Below are 21,916 nucleotides of genomic sequence, written 5' to 3'. Positions count from 1 at the left end.
ATTTTATTCCAAATTTAAAATTTAACATAAAAAGTTAAGACTGTCACTTATGAAATTCACAAAGCAGCCCTGAATACTTTTATGCATCTACCTTTTTTTAAAAAAAAAAAGAAAAAAAAAAAAGGTTTGCCTTTTTTCTCTGTAAAGGGATATTTAACATTTTTTAATGATTTTGATCCTTCCAGTTTATTCTCCAAATCCTGATGAGTAAAACGAGCGCACCCCGCTCCAGGTCCGGCAGATGGGCGGGGCTTCTGAGCAGCGGCGAGATGGGGGATGAAATTAGGTCAGAAAACTCACCGGAGGCTAAACAGCAGAGCATCAGCTGGACCAGATCTGCACAAATGATCAATGCTACGACATATATATGTACATTTTCTCCCATCAGCATGTATGATCAGCTGACGCAAATGATTCACTGAAGGACTGAGGCATGCACGGTTCCTGGTTCACTGTAGATTTCCTTTTATTACATAACAGGCTTTATAGAGTTGACATAGCCAGCAAGCCAGCGAGACCCGCTGTTACAGAAAAGATACAAGCTTTTTTTAAGCAGTATGGACTCATACACACAAAAATCACATTTATAACACACAAATGATAGAATAATACAGATCTGCTTCAAACATTTTAGAGCGTAGGCAGAGAAAACCCAAGATTTTGTGAAGTTTAGATGACATTACCAGTCATTTCTTAATAAATAATGGTTATTTCTTCAGAGAACCACTAGGAGGCGCTGGACTAAAGCTGAACAGAGTGATGCGTGAAGATTAACAGTCACATGTTGAGCCATCTGTCTAAGAGGAGGCAGACTGAGAAAAATCCACATTTATAACGCGTTTTCAAACACTTTATACAACAAGAACAGAGATTCAAACGAGACTCAGAGGGAAAGGGAGAAAGGGTAAGAAAGCAGTGTTTTGGTTCTTTTTTTTTTTTTTTACTTTTTTTTTTTTTGAGAGTGTCTTAAATTTAATCTACAAGTTTAAATGACAGAAACTGGGTAAGAACCACAGGAAATATAATGTATTCTCCTGGAGATCTCTATTCCTGGAAGAACACAAAGACAGAAGAAGAGTGGTGAAACATTCAAAGCACCGTGTAAATGGTAAAAATTATCACCGACTGATGTTTCACCTGTGCAAAATCTTTTATGAGAAGAAACTGTAGAGATAGGAGAACCCAACGATCCCAATGATGGCACAGCACAATGTAATCATCATCTTTTTCTGGAGAGTTACAATACACACAAGAAAGTTAAAGAAGAAACAAAATAAGTGTTTGCATATCTAGGGGAGTCGGTAAGAGGAAATGATGCAGCAAAGGGGAAGGAAGGGTCAGATTATGGTGTGTGTATCTGTATGCTATAGAAGACAGGTGATGCAGCTTACCTTCACTTCCTCATATCAAGTCTTTGAAAACTGTACTTTAGCACAGCGGTCAAGAGAAAACATTTTCACACATCTTCTCCACAACAGTCATCAAAACTATTCACATGCAGCTACAGTGCCTTGCAGAAGTATTCACACCCCATAAACGTTGCCAAATTTTATCAACCATCAACAAGCTTCAGTGCAATTTATTGGGATTTCATGTAGTGAATCAACACAGAGTGGCGCACAAATGCAAACTAAGAGTATACTTTTATTTTTATTTTTTTACAAAAAAGTCTCTTAAACCTCTAAAAAACTGCAACTTCCTGCTTTCTTGAATAAATCAACAGAGGTAACCTGTGTGTAATATGTAGGCCGACAGCATTGTACAATCCATCCTTAAATAAATTAGAAGAGCAACACAAGTGCTAACCTTCCACAAAATAGCCGACTAGTTTAACTGACAGTCTAGGAACACTGAAACTTTAAGGTTGATATACAATGTGGAAGGAAAGCCAAACTTTTGGTCTACATGCAAAACTCTGTGTGGTTATTAAGATTGGTGGTACCAACGATTATCGGAAGCTGGTCCAAGTTCAGGGAAAGATGGAGGTTTTAAAATATAAAGTTAGATGCTGCAAAAGATTTGAAACTGGAACAGAGCTTCTCCTACCAGCAGGAAATCTACCCCAAACACTGAGCCACAGCTACAAGGGAAGTGGTTTTGATCAGAGCACATGTGTCAGATTGGCCTTGTCAAAGCAAAGACCTAAATCCAAATGAGGTTGATATATTTTGTAAAGAATGAACAAAAATTTGCATCTAGATGTGCAAAGATGGTAGAAACATACCTTCAAATATTTACCGTTTTGATTCTGGGGGGGTTGAAAATGCAAATCAAAGTTTCCAGGTTTTTTTTTTTTTTTAAATCATGTACCATTTTCCTTTGGTTTTAGATATATCTTACTTTGACTGGAACTCTTATATGAATCCCTAATACATGTCTGACTACTCATTGTATATTTTAGTTTGAGACTCAGAAACAGCAGCACAAACAGTCAGACTTTAGAAAAAAAAACAATCTTTAATTCTTTAGAAATATTTGACATAAGAAATGTGCAACAAGGTTAAATTTTCCCCACTCTTCCTTCGGTGACCTGCATGGCCATAAAAAAAAAAAAAAAAAATCATGCTGGACGCTGATTTCAAGTATTTCCTGAAAGTGTAAAGACACAGAATCTTGTAAAGAAAATGCTTTGGCTCCTGTTGACTGACTGAAATGACATCTCGCCTTCATATGCACACAACCACCTTCTTTGTCGTAAGTGCTAAAGCCAATGTAATGTTTTGTAAACTGTCAGTCTGGAATATTATCTACAGAAAAAAATTAATGGTGACCAATAAAAATTCAACTCAACTACCAGCTTATGAAGTTCACCTCATGATACAATATTTAAAATAAAATAAAAACAGCTCCATAATGTTACTTCTTCATTTCAATTCATATATATATATAAATATATATAAATAAAAATCATTATTGAAGTCTTTGTAAATTACCTGATGACAAAATAATTGGATAAACATGAAAATAACTCTGGACAGGAAATTGAATGGAGGCACTTCATAAACTGGCAGCTTAGCTGTACGTTTACAGTGGAAACAATCACTTAATACACCTAAAAAGAACTGTTATTTTCCTTATGATTTAGTTGTCCCTTTTATATGTAAAAACTTGTTAAATCAAAAGAAATATTTACTAGTGTTAATTCTAGTCTGCAAACTCTTTGGTAGCACATTAACAGTTTCTATTACAGTCTATTTGCCAAGATTATATTTAAGGCACCTTCTCAAGACAATGGATTACTTGTTAGTCTTTTCTTTCAAATGCTGCTGAAATTTGTCGTCCTTCATATTTGAAAATGAACATTTTCTTACAAGACAACAGTGCGCAAATGTGACTTCTGTTATTTACAATATAATTACGTAAACCTTAACTCAATTCAATATTTTTAACAGTGAAAGTGCTGGAACTCTCTAAAAACAACCATAACCTGGAGAAGCAAACATTCAGTAGCTTTTAAAGTAGTAATATGTGTCGAGGCTCATTAAGGCAAGAAGAGGGGTTCTGGGGTGTGTGTGTGCTCCTGCGTGGTTTAAAGGACAGTTTAGGACAAACACACACAGGGGTGCAACTTTGGCGTCAAACGTTAAAAACAATGAAATGTTCGGTGTTGGAGGAGTGATGAAACAGTCAGTTATTTTCCCAGTTCCCCTTTTGTTGCTCCCACAGAGGTGTAAGCAGGTACTGAGCTGCATTTCAGTTCTCATTTCCTCATCAGAGCATCCGTAGATTGTCTAGAACTGAAGAAGCCACAAAAGATCATCTTCCCCCTTTTTTTTTTTTTTTTTTTTTAAACACCAGCAGCTCTGATCCATACACAGGAATTTGCATCTTTTTTTCTTGAGCACATGATGAAACAAAATGGACGATCTGGGTGAAGAAAACATGATGGTGGTGGTGGTAGGGATCCGTCGGTTCCATCATAGTGTCTGAGTGAGGATGATGATGAGGATGACGACTACAACCACAGCACAGCACACACTGATGAAGATCATCTTCTATAGAAAGAGACACAATGAGGGGAGAGTTAGTGACAGAGAGCAGGAGCATTTAAATCCCCCCGCAGATCAAACCTACTCTCCACCAACACCAAGTCATTTAACAGTGACCAGAAAGGCCAACACACACACACACATCAAATAAGCTCCCAGGACAGACAGGAAACACACTCATTCAAGTCTAAAAGAAACCTCTTTTCCAAAGCATGTCTCATTCCCACTTGTTACAGCACTACACTGAAGATTTTCTCCAAAATTACTCACCCACATCTCTTCTTTTAGTCAAACAGCTCCTCATTTTTTCAATCCTACTGACAACCCGATTATGAGCGCTAGTAATGCCAGTAAGATCACCACAACCACCACTATAATCACAGTTTTCTGTTGGGAATAACCAAGTACACACATTCTGATCAGATCCAAGTCTCTTTTGGAAAATTATTTATAAACAAAACAAAACAAAAAAAAGTAGACATGGGCCACGTAGCTGGAAGTTGTGAAAAGAAAAATAAATCTGTACAGTTATTTTCACCTACACGAATGCTTGTGCAGGTAAAAGCAAACAATATCTTCAGCATCAACAGATGAGCACTTCAGTCATGTTCAAAAACATCAGCAAGGTTTAAAATGAAAAGGCGGGAAAAGGGGAAAGAGAAAGCAAGCAGTGTGTGTGAGTGACAGTGTGTGTGTGTGTGAGTGACAGTGTGTGTTTCGGTGGGTGGGAGGAGGATGATCATGCTGGTTCTGGTTATGGGTGGAGGATGAGTCACAGCAGCGGCTTTATCACAGGGATCCACACGGCACAGAGTTTAGTAATAAATCACAGAGGAGGGTTGGGGGTTGTCACAGATCTCAATCAGGAAATGAGTGTGGCTTCCCAAAAGCATCGAGGTGTTCATTTAGTTACCAAGTAGTTTCGAGGTACTAATTTACTTTCTTAATCATCTGTATTTGCTTTACTCTGGGAATCATATCAGATTTAACTGGTGTTTGAAAAGTGAGATTTAAAAGTTAAGATACACTTTTTTTTTTTAAGATGATTGAAAGGAGCTGCTTTATTAATGAACAGAAACGACAAATCTTAGTTGACAATTTGGAAAATAGTTTATTTGTGGAAATTGCTGTACTATTTTAGTATCTGTGAAAAACTGCTCAATTTAAAAAGAAACAAAGGTTCAACATAACACCAGTAAGACTAAACTGGTACAACTACATCAAATTATTTTTTTCAGAGCTTCTAGGTTTAGCTGTACTGCTCATTAACATACTACTGAAATAAACAGCATGCTAATCTAATTTAAAAAAAAATTATTATAAGAAAAAACCAACAGAAGTAAACTAGATTAAAATATTTTTATGCTCCAACAGCTGCAGCTTGATTCTAATATGAACATAACTTGGTTTTGGAAAAGTTTATATTTCACATGCAATGTGTGCACTTTTAATTTAATCTCTAGTTTTGCTAATAAACATGAAATACATCTTAAAGACTTAAAATATTCTTTTACTGACAGTAAAGTTTGCTAGATATTAGGACAAGAAACCGGTTACCATGACGTTTTGATGCAGATTTGAAATGTACTATTTTTCTTTCGATACTCGTGGAGATCGAATGCTTTTATCACACATTTTTCAACAAGTTGACGCCTCTCGTAAATAAGCTCAAATGTTTCGGGTGCTTTTAGGAAGCCAGAGTTGCAGTTCTTGACCGCAGCCACTCACACGGCGAGCCTCTTGCTGAAACTTGGCAGCTTTCTTAGTATCTGCAACAGCTCTCTCCACAAAGCCCACCGACTGGTCCATGTTGCTCTCAATCCTGTCAATCATCCCGCCCTGACAGGCACGCAGCCGGAAGCAGCAGCAGAAGAAAACGAGTGACAGCAGAGAGGAGGAAACACGCAGCGTGCTTACACATTATTCTAACGGTTGAGTGTGAGCGTTGATGGCAGTGAGGCGAACAGAAGAGCGACATGCAGGGCATGCAAAGTGGGTGAAATGTGTTAAACTGGGCAAAAGTGCTAGAGTGACTGAAATAAAACAAGAAGCAGCAACAGGAAAAGGTCATTTTAGTGTGATAGATTGCGAAACTCTTTACCTTGCGGGCCTTGGTCTGGTACCTTACAGCTTTTTTAGTCTCCTCCTTCGCCTGAATAATGTGATCCACTGACTGGGATACATTCTGCTCAATGTTGTCAATTATTTCCCCCTGAGAAAAAACAAAACAAAAACAAAAAAAACACAGGAACATATCTTTGAATATCTATCAAGCAAACATGTGGTCACAAATTTTGGCATTAACACTTCTGTGTTTTGCAAACTGCAGCTTCAGGTTTTTTTTTGTGTGTGATGAAAGATCAAAACGTTTTTAGAGTTCTGCAAAGCAACATCATGCTGCATACGCCCAGGTAAATATGTGAAAGACTACAGCTGAAATCACCAGCAGGCTAATCTCAAACCTAAAACATTTCTTCTTGAAGAGCGAGCTAAAACAAAATGTTGCCACCAATGAAGAGCTTGCTCAAAACTGGCAGCAGGTGTGTGCGCATGCACAAGCACAAAACGAGGCAAGGAGTTTTTAAACTGAAGTTGTGAAGAGAACAGCAAAGAAACCATTTCTGTTAAAGATTGAATTTCTGCAGGATGTACCAGGATTTAAAAAATAATCAACACCATGGTTGATAAAAGTTTTTACTCATATAAATAACTGTCTCAGTGTTAGGCGGATCGAGATCATTAACTCCCAACAAATTTATTCCTTTTATGAAAATGATTACTTATAACTTGAAAGGTATAATTAATGTGTCGGAAGCATCTTGAGTGATGCACTGCAGATTGAAATCAGGCAATTATTTTTCTTTCCCCAATTCAATTTGCAGCAAATAATGAGAGCTTCCAAAAGTAAAATCACCACCTTGTGCACCAAAGTCCTTTATGGTTTCACTGTTTCACACTAAAATTACTTTCGCTGTCTTAAAAAAAGAGATAATTTTGCTAATCTAAAAAAAAGTTGACAGTTTTGACTTCTTATTTTTCATTTAAACATTTTCTAAACACATATGAGACAAGGTTAATTCACAACGCAGTTCTCTTATTTAGCTGAAGAAAAAAAAACTGAATGTAACGAAGATCAAATTTGGCATGTGCTGTTTAGAAGAGTTAAAATGTCAATAAAATACAGAAAAACTAAATATTACTATTGTAATTATTACACCCACTTTTTATGTATTATGGTCCCTGTTACTTTTAGAGAAAAAACTATATTTATAACTTTGTAAAGCATGATTACACACCATTTCTATAAGCTACATTCCTACTGATATGAGTGCCAATCCGTACAGAATAAAAAAAAAATCAAGAAGTAATACTGAGGTGGATGAATCTGAATGTGGTAGTGATCGCATCCAAAGAGTATTTCATTTTCACTGTTGCCACATGCATGCTCAGTATGAGACATTTCTGAGAAAGGAATGATGTTATGCAATGAATTGTCCTCCGTCGCTACATGTTGGTTCAGGAGGGACGGCCTGTTGAAAAGTAAGTGACTCAATGCAGTTTACTGGTTTTCTTAAACGGCTTTTTTTTTCCTTTCTTTTTTTAAGGAAAACACATTAAATTAAGTGGACTGCATAGTAGTATTTGAAATTTAGTTGAAATTGAAGTAATAAAAAGTATTTATCAGGGATGTTAACTTCAAAACCCTTTGGAAGCAAGTGGTAATGTCGCTGATTTATTTATTTGACAGCAAAATCTTTTCAAATTCCAAACGTGAACATAAATGACAGGAAAAGCAATAAGCAACACAAAGTGCAATGCAAGGACTCTTACCTCAAACAACCATTTCCCTCAGAAAGCATGGTGGTGTAAGCAGCACAAAACAGTTGGTCATACTCTAGTTGTTTAATTATAACAGTTGCCAAATCTCTTAAAACCCCATTTGTGATGAATTGGGTGTGAATGATGCTTGGTTCGTATCTTACAAAATGTATTACGGTTCCATGAAGGGAATGAGATGAAGGCGGTGGTGGCAGAGGACAGGTGTAAGAAAAGCAAAGAGCTGGAAAAAAGACAGACAGACAGACAGACAGACAGATGTAGAACGACAGTCATAGAACAGCAGAGATCAAAACACCAAAACAGAACAGCCGGACAGAATCAGGACTGATCGATAAGACACGGTAAAGATGAGCTGAAAGGATGGATGGATGGATTTGAATAAAGCAACAAGAAGGTGGTGTCCAGAGGAGTGTACCTGGCTCTCCACCAGCATGGCGATGTCTACAAACATGTCATGCAGCTCTTTGATGCTACTTTCCAGACGGACAATATCTTTATGCCTGGCTTCAATCTCACTCAGAGCTTGTTTTGAGATCCCAGAGTCCACAATCTGCAAAGACGAGCAGTTCACTGTTACCATGCAGGCCCAAAACAAACGGCAAATAAAATGTCAACATTTACTCATCAAGTGTGAGGTTTTTTTTTTTCTTGAATGTCAATATCAAAAGAAATTTCCAAATGTCTTAAATTGATAAGCATAATGGTTCTTGTGTTGCTTTTTAATAAATCAGATATCCTAAAAAGTTTCTGTAATTTCCCAGTTATTGTTTTTATTGCAATTGTTTGGTAGTTTCATATGAATTACTGAGAACCTCAAGTGTGCATTTACATTATACTAATAAGATGCAGTAATAATGTAGGTGTGGTTTGATCCAGTCTTTGCACACTAGGGAATCCTAAACTGAACTTTGTGTCCTTGAACAAGAAATTCCTCCTTAGTTGTGCTGAAAACAAGCTCCTCTTGATCAAAACGCTTGAACAGAAGCTAAAGGGCAACATGTTCTCATTTTATCAGTGACACATTGCAGTCGAAGCTACATGATTCAGTGCTCCCAGTCACTGCGTTTCTTTCTAGAACCCTCCCTACAGCCGTTTCATCTGTTCGCTGAAACGTCACGAACAAGCATGACTCCTTTTCTTGAATCTTTATGTTTTAGTTATTAAATAAGTAAAAAATCATCCAGCTTGGCATCAACTGGCACCACTAAGACATTTTGTTTTAATGCTACTGGACATCAATGAAAAAAACATTGAGAACAGTTCATATATTTATAACGAACTCTTAAATGAATATGTTTTGAGTAGAAAATAGATTCTAGAATCTAAACAAGATGAATAAAGTTCCTTTCATCCAAACATTAGAAATCTAAAAATTAGCAAATAATTGGCTTTTATTTTTTAAAAAACAGCAAAACCAATTTTATTTACATTTTAATCACATGACAATAGAAAGGTATTAAAACAGTGGACATAATTGCTCGTTTACACACAAGACGCACTCACCCCAGCAGTGAAAACAGCAGCATTTCCACTTTCCAACATCTCCTCCAGCTCGTCATCTGTCTTTGCTTGTCCAGCTGGACGGAGCAAAGTGAAAAACACAGATTATTAGAGGATTATTCTATACTTTGTTTCTGCGCATGCAGGTTTAACTTACTTATCTCGAGTTGTCTCTGAATACGTCCTTTACTCCTCTCCCTGAAGTCCACCTGAGCTTCATTATACTTTGTCATGACATCAACAAACTTCCTGGACAGCACTGCATGCTGGGAGGACAAAATGGATGCAAATTATGATCACAAATCTTTCTCAACATTCTGGAAACAGCTGTACAATGTTTACTTTTCAGGGGGTGGGAGTCTACCTTTATATGCTGAAATATTTGACTAAACTAAAGCCTATGAAACAATTTAATTTGAATTAAAAAAGCCCCATTTAAAAACTTTATAAGTAACTATTCTACATTTGAAAATTCTTGTTCCTCCGCACAATTTACCTGCGATTTACGTATCCGCATATCCGCTGACACCCTATCCTGCTGCTCCGACTCCAGATTTCTCTCAATGGCTGGAAAACAGAGCAACATTCAAACTCACGCCATGAACACATCATCCAACATTTACATCAAATTCAGAAAAAGTTTGACTCATTCTGACGAGAGAAAACGTGATTGTCGTTGCCAGACTTACTCTTGAGTTTGTTTCTTGCATTGTTGGCCATCTTCTTTATGTCATTGGTGATTGATTCCAAGTCATCCTGTGTTTCTGAAGAGAGGAAAATAAATTGTCTTAAACCAGGGAAGTTCAGATAGAAATTAAGTTTTTTTTAAAAGATGATGAATGCAGAGAAAATGAGAATGCTTCATATCCTGTCACACTCGGTGTGCGTTTTTTTCTGCTCAGATTGGAATGCGGTTTAAAAAAAATAGAATAAAAACAACAAATCAGAAAAAAGAACGACAGTAACCTTATTTTTGTGAACTCAGTATGTTTTCATAGTAGAAAAACTGGGCAGAAAAATACAGTAAATCTTTTAAAGGTGAGATGTCTCACTCTGATCCGACGTGGGAGCCGACAGGATGACTGAGTAAAGCTTTTTGACTTCAGTCACGTTCTCGTCAATTTTATCAATACTGTTCCTGATGTCTTCAATCTGCAAACAGACAGGTCACAATTAACAACAACAAAAAAAAAAACAACAACAATATGTAAGAGAAGTTAGGTCTCTGCACGATGACAATCGAGAGCATAAAACTGACCTGAGAGAAGAACTCGTCCATGAAGGCTGCGTTGTCCACAGCGATCTCCACCTCCTCATCATCTTGATCACAAGTCTAACATTTGAAAACAAATAAGGTAATTAGTTCCCCATAATGTTAGAAAGTTATTAGAAACTGAAAAAAAAATAACGGTATTTATAATTGTTGAACCTTCTAGCCTAAAAACAACAAAAATGTCTTTTCATGATAAGATACCATTTTAAATTGGAAAAAAACCTTGTAAGTTAATAGACAGTTTAAAACCATAAATCTGATATTTTGACCCATTTTCTGATGATTTATTTTGCAAATGATTGAACAACATTCATGGCTGCCAAAATTAAGAAGAAAACCAAAGCATTGTCAGATTAGAGTGCTGGAAAGTTAAAATAATTTACTACTAAACAAATCACAAGTAGACGTTTTTGTTCAAATTACTGAAATATCCAATTTAAAAAACAAAACAGACACAAAAACAAAGATATATCTAGCTTTTTTTTTTTACTTGTGGTATTATCAATATAATACTGGAAAACAACAAATTTTATAAATAACTATATTTATACCCACTTTAATGTTAGGGTAATAGTAAATACATATCCAAATATTTAAATGTGAAATCCATCATATATAAACATAATTATTTCTGCAAGCAAGTATTTCATGATTCCTGTTCAAATACTCACAATATATAATAATTAACACTCAGTGAGGCTCTTTAAACCAACGCTAACACCTGATTGGTTAATCAACACAACAAGTCAACTTCTGATTAGTTATACTGACAAGAACGGTGTTAAAAATGTCCAGAAACTTTAATGGGCAAGGTAATGGATAAAGATTAAGTGATGCAGCATGCAAGAATAAAAACAAAGTGAAATAGTTTGGCTTTTCATAAAAAGATTTATAACACATTTAACCAATTTTATATACATACTGTATAACTTTACTCTGCATCAGTTTCCTGATTTGTTTTAGTTTCTCAGATAAGTTTATAGACACAGAAAATGAGACGGTAAATAAAATAAAAACAGATTTTCTGTGCACTGAGCTGTCACTGTTGGCTGTACTGCAGCGTCCAGTGTAAGTTATATTTCATGTCACGAATCAAAGCCAGACGTGCAACGAAGAGGCTGCAGTTGGCTGCTTCTTATGTCCAGTCTTCCACAAGGTCAAAACATACCAATTTCAAACTTTACTCTGGTAACTTTTAATTCAAACAGTTCATACAACAGGCTTATGGAGCTAAATTGGGGCCAAAAATCTGTTAAAGGAAAAAAAAAAAACAAGTAAAGCTGAAAAATGATTTGAAACTGAAACTGGGAAGGGATTTGAAACAAAACAAACAAAAAAAGGTCAAAACATTTTTTCCACATTTGAGATTTTTTTTCCAGTTTCAAACCCTTGTGAGGGAGCGAGGCCTTAGGAGACATGGAGTGTGGAATCGTGACTGACGGCTCAAAACATGGACAAAATATTCCCAGCTGTTGCATTAAGAATCAGCAGGAGCTGGAAATGTATTTTTTCTCCATTTCAAATATTTTTTCTTGTTTCAGTTTCAAAAATTGTCTTCCATTTTCAAATTTTTCATTTAATTCAGTTTCAGGTTCTAAAAAATTCCAACAGTGCGTGGCTGAGAGAGGCCTTGCTAACGAGGACTCTTTAAACCACATGGACATGATCAGGGTGAAGATGAAAAGTTCCAGGAATTAACCAACATTATTGATCAACTTCCTCTGAACTGCTGTTAAGAAGTCAAATTAACCTCCATATGTGAGACCTACTACCAAGTAAACCAGATATTTACATACATAATATACAAATAAGCTTTTCTCCACCACTGTTTGGTAATAATTCAGTTGAAACTTTCCTGTTTTAGGTCAGTTGGGATTTCAAAGTTTTTTTACAATCCAGATGCCAGAATTTGCCAATCATGTGGTCAAACAAAAATCTCACTATGGAAATGTACAGTGATCACACCATTCAGGAACTATCTAGATCTGTCTCCTAGAGATCAACATGTTTTGGTGGGAAATTTGCATATCTCCCCAAACATAAAAGTGTGTCATGATAAACTGTGAAATGAATCCAGTGAAACTCAGGGAGAGGATACCCAAAATTAAATTGGGAGACCCAAGTCAATTTAAAAGACAGTTCTACCAAATACAAAAGGAAATTTACAGTACATAAACACCTGACTTTAAATGCATGAAAGTAGCTTGCAAAAGTTAATATCAGACAGGACTGGAAAAGATTATTTGTCCTTTTCTAAGCTGTAAAAAAAATATATATATTTTTGGTTCAATTATGTGTGTCAGTTCCAGTATGTTTAATGGAAACCAATACATGTTTGCTTGGTAATACATACAACCTTTAGCAGTTATATATTGCTTTATTCTGTTATGTGTGTGTGTGTGTTCGTGTGTGTGGGGTAGGAGGCGTGATATAATGACAAATTTCATAGTTAATGTTCTAATGTCTACCAAGAAAATGCTAATAAAACTATATATATATAGAAAATTATGTATTAACTATGTATTTAACTTAAACCTTTGCCATACGTGCATTTACAAGTTCAAGTAGACTCATGTACATTTTCGAAATGACAAATTTGAATGTTTTACTCAGAGACACTCCATGTCATTATTCAGATCTTGCAGAAAACCTGGAGCACAAAGGAAGGTTTTAGTCCCTCATCTCCCAGCTAATGACCACAGCATACCAGTAAAACCATTTCCTTGTTTGGCGGCATGACACATCAAGCTGGGTTCCTGCTCACCCCAACTAGACCACACCCAACATATTTATTAGACAGCTTTAATTCTAAGTCTATAAATAACAAATAACGTCACTGGGATAAGTTGGCAAACACTGGATGTTTACATGACTGCAGAAACTCCACCTGTCTTCAGTCGGCGTTAAAAACCAAAATTAAAGAGTAAACACGTGAGGTTTGCGTTTTCACAGTGTCAAGTTAAGAAAAAAAAATAAAAAAATTGTACCAGTTCATTTGTTTCTTCCTTTTTAATCACTTCAACTTGTTCAATTAAACGTTTTTATGACACCCCCGTGATGCAATTGGTTGGTGATCTTTATGCGAGTCAGGTTGTGTGACTAATGTGTAACCAAGTCCGAACTCTTCAGGTGTGACAGTCAGGTGAGTGTGGCCGGGTCAAAGTCAAAGTACGGAAAAAGTCAGGCGTCACAGCTGCTGGTTTCCCTGCAATCATATCATCCAACTCCGTCATGATCCAAATAAACACAGAGTGAACACATCCCATTTGAAATGTTTACATTTTTCCAAGTCAACGCCATAAACCTGAATTAATTGTATTCCATAACAGACCAACACAAAGCAGACTGATTAAGTTGAGAGAAAATTACATAATTTACAAAATTGTCTTTAAAAACCAAAAATCTGAAGTATTTGCATGCATTTATATTTACATATTTTTCCAATAGCCATATATAGGATCTGGTGCCACAATGAACAATCATGTTCCTCACAAATGTGACTTAAGAAACGATGGCAAAAAGCAGCCATAAGGATTTTCATGTGACTGTGCTATCTATCAATTCTCGCCACACTTTTCAGATTTGATTTGTAAAAACTTCTTCCACTTTACAATCATGCATTATTTCATGTATTGAATTAGCATGTCTTTTAGCTGAGATGTTCTAATTCAACATCTATTAATTAATAAGATATACAAAAGAGAAAACTGAAGGGCAGTAGGAATTACATACATACATCATTTAAATAAATGCCCACAAAATAATGTGAAACTAAAAATGGAGCACAAAAACCTTTGCAAGGAAGCATGTAGCTCATGTAAGCTCTGAACAAACGTTGTGACGTTTTACTTACAGAACAACATTTACCTGTAATTTAAGTATTTATACTTACATCTCCCTTAATTTGATTATTACTTGGTCTGTTTTTTTTTTTTCAAACTGGAGTGCAGCTTTTTCCTTCCACCAGTTCAAAAACCTGTCCTCTTTTTTTCCCCAGCACTTCATCCAAGTTTGACTTAAACCTACGTACGACTTCAAAATTTGAATTGCAAATGTTTTCCTGGACCATTCGTTTCACTCCGTCATGACTGACAAACAGTTGTGAAGAGAATACCCTGAACCTGTATCGATATAGTTCTTATTCTCTGTGACTCAGTCATGTGATTTTACATCAAAAGAGAAGTTTGGCCTCACACATTACAGCCTCTCTGTCTCACAGTGCTCCTGCAGCGCTGAGATAACAACAAGAGCTCACTTCCGTTCAGCAGAAACAGGAAGAAAGGAGGTCGATCTGTGCAACACGCCCTACAGCGGTGGGCCACACAGACACGGCTGGACGCTTTCTGTGCAGGATCACCTCAGAAACCGGCAGGAACAATCAGAGGAAGAGGGGTTGTTTAGGTCAGACGGAGAGTTTTTGACGCAGTCACAGGCTCACATAATGAATTAGCTGCTGCAGTCAGAAAAAGGCACTGAAACACTTTGAACACATCAGATAATGTCAAATAATGGTTTCTGTTCTTAAGTGCTTGAAATCTTTTTTTTCCCCCTTTATAAAAGATGAACATAAAACCACACAGATGGAAGACCTGTGAGCTGAAATACAGAAGCAGCAAATCACGCTGGAGCAAATGAGATTTTGATCTAAACCAAGATACAATAATCTCCTACTGAACATCACATAATCAGTGAACTGGACATAAAGCTCAAAAAAGGCACAAAACACAAATGCACATGGAAGTGGGAAGATTGGTTTGTTCCTTTATTGCAAAAACATCATTACACTCACAAAGTGTCTTTATGTCATGCTGCATAATTCCCTCCTAACAACAAGGTGATGCCTGAAAAGGTTTGCTTAAAGGTTTTACATTTAAAACACAGTGATCCTTGGCCTCAGAAATCAGTGGCTCTCTTAAAGGGGAAGCTGACTAAGCTCTTTTCATTCACACTCTCTTTTTAAGCTACTGCTTCAATGTTTAATTAAAAGGGGGAAAAAAACTATCCTGCTTTGATTTACTTTAATATCTGGAGCAGAAAACTAAAAAAATAAATATTGTACATTGATGAAAAAGGCTAATTTTAGGGTCCTGCTACAATTTGAAAAGTTTAATAAAGCAATATATGATGTTTGTCTAAAAAACCACAAAAAACAACAACTTTGATCTTCAAGTAACTCTGCAGAGCCAACGAAGTTAATCTCATCCCATCTTAGTTTCAGGTGTACTTAATGGAGATGAACCATCCAGGCTTTTACTGGTCCAAACATTTCTCTGGTTTTCTTTTAGCTCAGACGTGCTAATTCAATATCTATTAAATAATAAGATATACAAAAGAGAAAACTGAAGGGCATTTTAGTTGAGTAGCTTTGAATCCAACAGAATAGGAATTACATACATAATTCAACAACAGCTGAAGTGAGAAATTTGTCAGATTCTGATCTCTAATCAATTGATCAGTTTGTCTCTAATTCTGAAGTTGCCCCAAAAGGACCAACCAGCCAACAGAGTCAATTTGTTCTTAGCTACCGTTTTATTTATTGTACTTTTACTAGAACTGCACAATCAAGTCACAGCAGCCACCAAGATGTCAACGTGTGCAATACTGTAATCGCAAAAGACCGTTTGGCTTTGGCAGGAAATTATTTAAGTTCCACACAAATGCCAGTTTTGCAGGCGACTAATGTTTTTAACCAGTTGTGGAGACATTTTTAGATTAGAAAGGTCTATTTTTGGTGACTAAGAGGCTAAAGCTAAAGAGCAGAGGAGATATTGTGATAAAGGAAGACCTGAGTCAGGTCTATAAAGGCATCCAGTCATAATGATACAGTTGATAGTTACAGCTCAGTGGAAATTAACTTGTTCCTCAATGGAAAATATCATAGCAAAGTTCCTAATTTGTGAACAGAGAACAAATTATCTTATATGCACTTTTATTGGTGCAATAAACTAAAACCTGTCTTCTGTTGAAGAACTTGTGGTGATTCCTCAGATTGGTGCATTAAAAGCTCTGTGGTTCTGTAAAAGCAATGACAAAGCGAAGCAGAACAGAAGGCCATCACTGAAACATTTACATTCAGGGCTAAAATTCTTCTTTAAAACGATTCTCACTAACAACTCGGTTATTAACACTTTGCTCTGCTGCACTTTACATCTCAGATGTGTGAATATCGTCACATTTCAGTTTATCGCTTTCTGACTCAAAGTCAGAAAAGCAGTGGGGCTTACTTAATTGTTGATTCATCTATATCTAGCAATACAATCCAAGAGCAATAATGCATTTCTAAAGTATTTAATCAATTGTGTGTTGCCACAAGGTTAATTTCACTGATTTCCCTCGTGTGTTTGAGGAGGAAAAACACAAAAAAAAAAACTTCCACAGCGCTCCGATGTAAAGATGTAAAACAAAAAGATTTATTCCACAGTTTCTTGCGTTATCCTTTACATGAGCAGTCAAATCTTAAATAACCTCCACAAAACAAACTACGGTTGAAAAACCGTGTGGCTCTTTCGATTCTCACTTGCAGCGACCTCGCTTTCTCCCCTCTCTCATCCCTTCCGTTAACACCAGGCTGCTCACCTCATTTGCATAAATTGCAAAGTGGCCAATGAAGTTATAAGGCATACAAACTCAAAATAAAACACTTAAAACATTATGAATTTAGCTACATGCAATATAATAATGCTTCCTAAACCTCAACAAATTCACTTATTAAATTACTAATTAAACAAATAAGTTTTTACAGTAACTGAATATTTTCTACATTAACTTGGCCTCCACAAATTGGTTTGTTAATGAAATACTTCAGCACTGATTTACACCTCGTCTCTGTCTGTTCAGCCAAACTCAAAAACTGCATTTTAGCTTAAAAAGGTAAATATCTTTGACTAGCCTGAATGTGTACAAACACCTTCAAGTTAGTCAGGTGAAAAGAAGTGCAGGCTGGTTTTAACAGACTAATTTCTAAAGGTTTTCCCATTGTCACAATCACACCTTTTTACCTACGACTCATTGGGTTCATGTGCTACTGAAGATCAGAAATGAACTCAAGTTCTCTGTTTCAGGCTTACTACATCTAAACACTTAAGATCGCTGCAGTTTTAAAGAAGGCAACATGTCTGGAACCAGTTTGTAATCCTGAAAAATGGCCATTATTTTATTTAGAGTGTTTTTATTATGTCGAACATTTAGTAAGCAGCAAACTAGTTCTGTGCAAGCAGAGCTGAAAATTGAAGGGGATTTGGATTTCTGAGTCATTTGTATGAAAATATTTTCTTCTCAGGAACTAAACTATGTTACATCTTCAACCAAAACAAAACTTTTACAAAACTTTCATTTCAAATTTTGGTAGAATTTGTTTCCTTCTTGTCCATTTCATTCCAATGATTTGTAGTTTTGTGCATCACCCTTGGCATTTATAGTAGTTTGGGAATAAACAGGATATTATTCACTTAGTTCTGTTTTTGCTTTGTTAGATTGAGCAATAATATTAGTTTACGGCTGATGTATACGCTGCAAGCCTGATACCTTCACTTCTTCACTGGACTATGACATAAAATAAGCTATCGGTTAGACAAAGGCTAGCAATCTGACAAGGGAACATAAAGAATCTATAATAGAGGAAGCAATCCCAAGTGCTAGTACAATTCATCCATTCATTAGGATTCACGAGAGGAACCAAAACCAGCAGCTTGTTGAGTTAGTGTTGACTTATTGTGCACGCAAAACTGAAAAAATATTTAGCTTTGACAGAAAACTAAACAACAGAAAGTTGTTTAGGTTTTCATTTCCACCTTTTCTTATAGCACACAAAGGGAAACATTATTTGAGTTTAAAACCCACACAAGAAGCCAGGATAAGTCCAACTAAGCACCGTAAAAGCTGCCATTACTCAAAGCAAATTATGTTCCACAGTTTCTTCTTGTCCCAAAAGTCTTCAAGTTTACTGAAAGTCAGGTGATTGTTAGCAGTAGCTTGGACAAACATTTACATGAACATAAAGCTACACAATGACACATATGCAGTCTAGATTACAGCCAGCAAGTCAAACAATAGGAAGGAAACTCAAGGAGGAAAACCAAGGTGGATCTGAGTCCGGATAAGAGGAAAAGATAAATGGAAAGGTGGTAAATTTGAGAACAATGTCGAGTCTGAGAAGGTTATGTAGCGTCACTGAAGCATGAAACACACATTCTGTCAACTCTCAAACACATGAATGGCCTCCTTAGGCTACTATCTGTACTTCCTTTCACTAATATGAGGACAGCTGTGTGTCAGAGGGAAGCACTCCCGAGCGCAGCAGTCTTTAAAACAGCGCAAATATTTAGCCAAATGTTTTAAGAAGCCATGGCAACACACATCATATTGGGTTACAACAACAGGATCAAGGCCTCGGCTCTACGAGCACCAAGAGCAGGGAAAACACCCAACATTGTTCACATTGTTCACCTTCAGACACAGAATAACTTCTTCTCTTCGCAAGGCAGATAACAGACTTTTAGAGTATCTTGTAAAAGTACCTAAACTTAGCTATTCATTTCCAAGAACGTGTCTTCAAAGGTTACATTTTTTTTCCCCAAGGAGGCAGTTTTATTGCTGATTCATTGCATTGCAGCAGGTGGCTGCAATGAGGGACCTGTGGAGTTTGCACACCAATGTGGTCTGTGTTTGTATTGGTCAAAAATTGCTCTTAACAGTTGAATTAGTCAAATCTTGTGACTGCAAAAAGAAAGAATGTGTGCCTTCTTTCAGCCAGCTGACCGTCCATGTGCAGAAACAGGCAGGAGAGGGGTACCATTGGCTTATGCCACACGACATGAGAAGAAAACTTTGGTGACCAAAGTTTGGTCACTCCAGCTATATGTCTGGTATCTTATGAAAAGGACTTCAAACAACTCTCCAATACATTTGACCTCCTACAAATCCAGTTCTCACCACATCCATCTAAAAACTGATTCACTGATTCTTAAAATAAACCTAAATAATGTCAATGTTTCCAAACGTCGGTAATGAAATTTCAAAACTTTGAATCTCTAAATAGCTGATAACACCTAAAAGTTTAGTATAATCTCGTAAATAAGAGTAAGATTGTCAATTACTCGAAAGGAAAGCTTAGTAGAACAAGACATTAAGATTATTGTTGAAAATTGTGATGCCGATATTGATTGTGATTAACCGACAGTTTTAACAGAACTCTCTTATTGTCCTCTAGATGTACTCAGAATTATCCCTTTGCATTAGCATCTATGCCACTAACATCTATATCAGCAGTAGGAATAAATGACACTGAAGTCCATACAATTGGCCAATAATGTTAGCTATAGACAGTTATGTCATCTCATAGCCGGATATGTCTTAAAATGTGCTTTCTTTCACTCAAATAGTTTGTCTCTGTTAAATTCAGTGTCTTCTAATTCGATTTAAACATTCTCCCAATGAAAATGTAGTTTTTAGGTGTACAGTATACACAATGAAAGAGGCGACGAAAAACACATTTCCTGAACGTTACTCACCGCTTTCAGCTGTTCCAATCGGTCCTTCATTATTAGTTGTGTAATATAACAGTTCAAATCGAAGAAGACAACACCAATATTGCACCAAATTGGTTGGAAAACTATTCCCAACGCCTGGATTCCTCAGCCAGCTGCAGAGCTAGCTGTGCAGCAGAAACCCAACAACCTGTGAAAGGAAATTTAAAACTCCCCAAAACTCCTGCAGGTCTCTTAGGAGTGAAGTTTTTTTTTTCTGAAAATTAGAGTCTTCCCGTCGCTTTTCCATACAATATGGCTGCTGGGTTTAAAGGCTGGGTTTTTCTTGCTAAATCTCTTCTTCCAGGGGATTAAAACAACAGTTGTGCGGAGCCGTATAATCTGCCTCTGCGCTGCCCACCACTAATCATTCTAAAACGCACTTTTCTAGCTCACGCATGCGCAAACAAGTCCTTCTTCACTTGAGTAAAGCCACGCCCTGAGCCACCTGCACTGCTGATGCATTTAGGTGCTGTGGTAATAATAGCATTGAACAACTCCTGGGAAGCTATTTGTGAACATCAGAGAATATGGAAAAAGCATCAAATTAAGAATATGATATACCTAAATAAAATTACAGCATGTAAAAGTCATGTTGTGATTTTACTCTTAGTTTTATGTCTGAATTTAGAGTACCTTAGATTTTTTGTTGTACTCAGAACTTGTTCCCCATTTGTCACATTGTAACTCGTTATTTTTATTTTATTTGTAGTTTGTCAAGAGCAAAGATTAGAAATGGAAGATAAAATAGAGGTTTAAAGCTTTTTTTTTTTTTTTTTACAGGAAAATAAATAAATAAATGAATAGAAAGCGTACTTGTATTCTGCACTATTTCTTGCAGAATTTCTGATCAGATCTTCCAAAAAAAAATTGTTTTTTTTTTTTCTTTTGTCAGTCTTTGTATTTACCGTGAGTAATTCTGCAAAAACCAAACCGTAGAGTATGCAACCTGATTTTCGGCATTTTTTAGTGTCACCTGAACGCACCATTCAAAGTTTCCTGACAAGTATCAATGCAGTAACAATAGTACAGCACCGTACTGCCATGTGATGCAAGTTTAATTTAAAAAGGCTAAACTGCAGCTCTTTCTTGATGCTGCACATTTATGCAGATGTGACAACACAATCATGTTTCCTATTAAAACATGTTTTTTGTTTTTTTTATGAAAACATGATTGTGCTAGATGGACAATAAACTGGTTTGGGGTCTCATTCAGTGAATTGAGTAAAACTGGTTAAAAGACATTACACGTCACATTGAACGAGATCAGCAAAACTGTAACGTAATTCAGAATAATGGTTCAATGCGCAACGGAAGAAAACAAGGATAGGAGGACACCTAGTGGACAGAAAAGTGAGACATCACTACTGTTAATATCTAGAAACCAAATAGGCCGTCAAAAAAAAACATTCATTACGGCTATAATTTCCCCATTATTAATTTTCTTTAAAGCAATACATCTTTTTGAGAAAAATACATTATTCCTCTGTGGATTTAAAAGTAGAAGTTTTGCAAGCAAATTATGTATTGCATATTCAACAATGAGGGCATTTTGGATAAATGTTAAGTTTCATACACATAAAAAAGTAACAAATTTATGAGCACTGAAAACTGCTGACCATAGGGTTAATCCCTGGCAATTAAGTGTGTAAACACGCAAGTATGACTTACAAGCGCAGATCCTTTCTTTCCAAGTACGTCTTGCCCTACATAAACAACTGGGACACCCTATTCCTCAAGAACACAGTACAGAGTGAAGGGGAAGGGCTGAAATGGGATTCAGCCTGTTG

The 21,916-nt window shown here is 36.3% G+C and overlaps 1 protein-coding gene and 1 long non-coding RNA gene across 4 annotated transcripts; one reads left to right on the top strand and one right to left on the bottom strand.

Moving 5' to 3' along the window:
• Positions 1–486: 486 nt before the first annotated feature.
• On the bottom strand, positions 487–20,527 carry stx3a (syntaxin 3A). 3 transcript variants are annotated; one of them, XM_044126433.1, is made up of 11 exons: positions 20,112–20,520; positions 10,588–10,662; positions 10,382–10,481; positions 10,019–10,093; positions 9,826–9,896; positions 9,487–9,595; positions 9,333–9,406; positions 8,245–8,379; positions 6,091–6,201; positions 4,260–4,376; positions 488–3,995 (listed from the first exon to the last, which is right to left on the bottom strand). In XM_044126433.1, exons 1-10 carry the CDS (start codon positions 20,139–20,141, stop codon positions 4,290–4,292), a joined length of 867 nt encoding a protein of 288 aa, XP_043982368.1. In that variant the 5' UTR covers positions 20,142–20,520; the 3' UTR covers positions 488–3,995; positions 4,260–4,289. The 3 variants fall into 3 exon arrangements, with proteins under 3 accessions (XP_043982369.1, XP_043982368.1, XP_043982370.1); XM_044126434.1 differs by lacking the exon at positions 4,260–4,376 and having other exon boundaries at positions 487–3,995; positions 20,112–20,522; XM_044126435.1 differs by lacking the exons at positions 4,260–4,376; positions 6,091–6,201 and adding an exon at positions 5,718–5,828 and having other exon boundaries at positions 1,137–1,229; positions 20,112–20,527.
• Positions 12,007–13,539, top strand: LOC122836684. Its single transcript, XR_006371596.1, has 3 exons — positions 12,007–12,104; positions 12,188–12,377; positions 13,239–13,539. It is a non-coding gene; the product is annotated as an uncharacterized LOC122836684 (long non-coding RNA).
• Positions 20,528–21,916: the final 1,389 nt, after the last annotated feature.

The sequence above is a fragment of the Gambusia affinis genome, linkage group LG09 (genome assembly GCF_019740435.1).
Source record: "Gambusia affinis linkage group LG09, SWU_Gaff_1.0, whole genome shotgun sequence".
Lineage (NCBI taxonomy): Eukaryota > Metazoa > Chordata > Actinopteri > Cyprinodontiformes > Poeciliidae > Gambusia > Gambusia affinis.
This window is presented reverse-complemented; position numbering and strand designations above follow the sequence as displayed.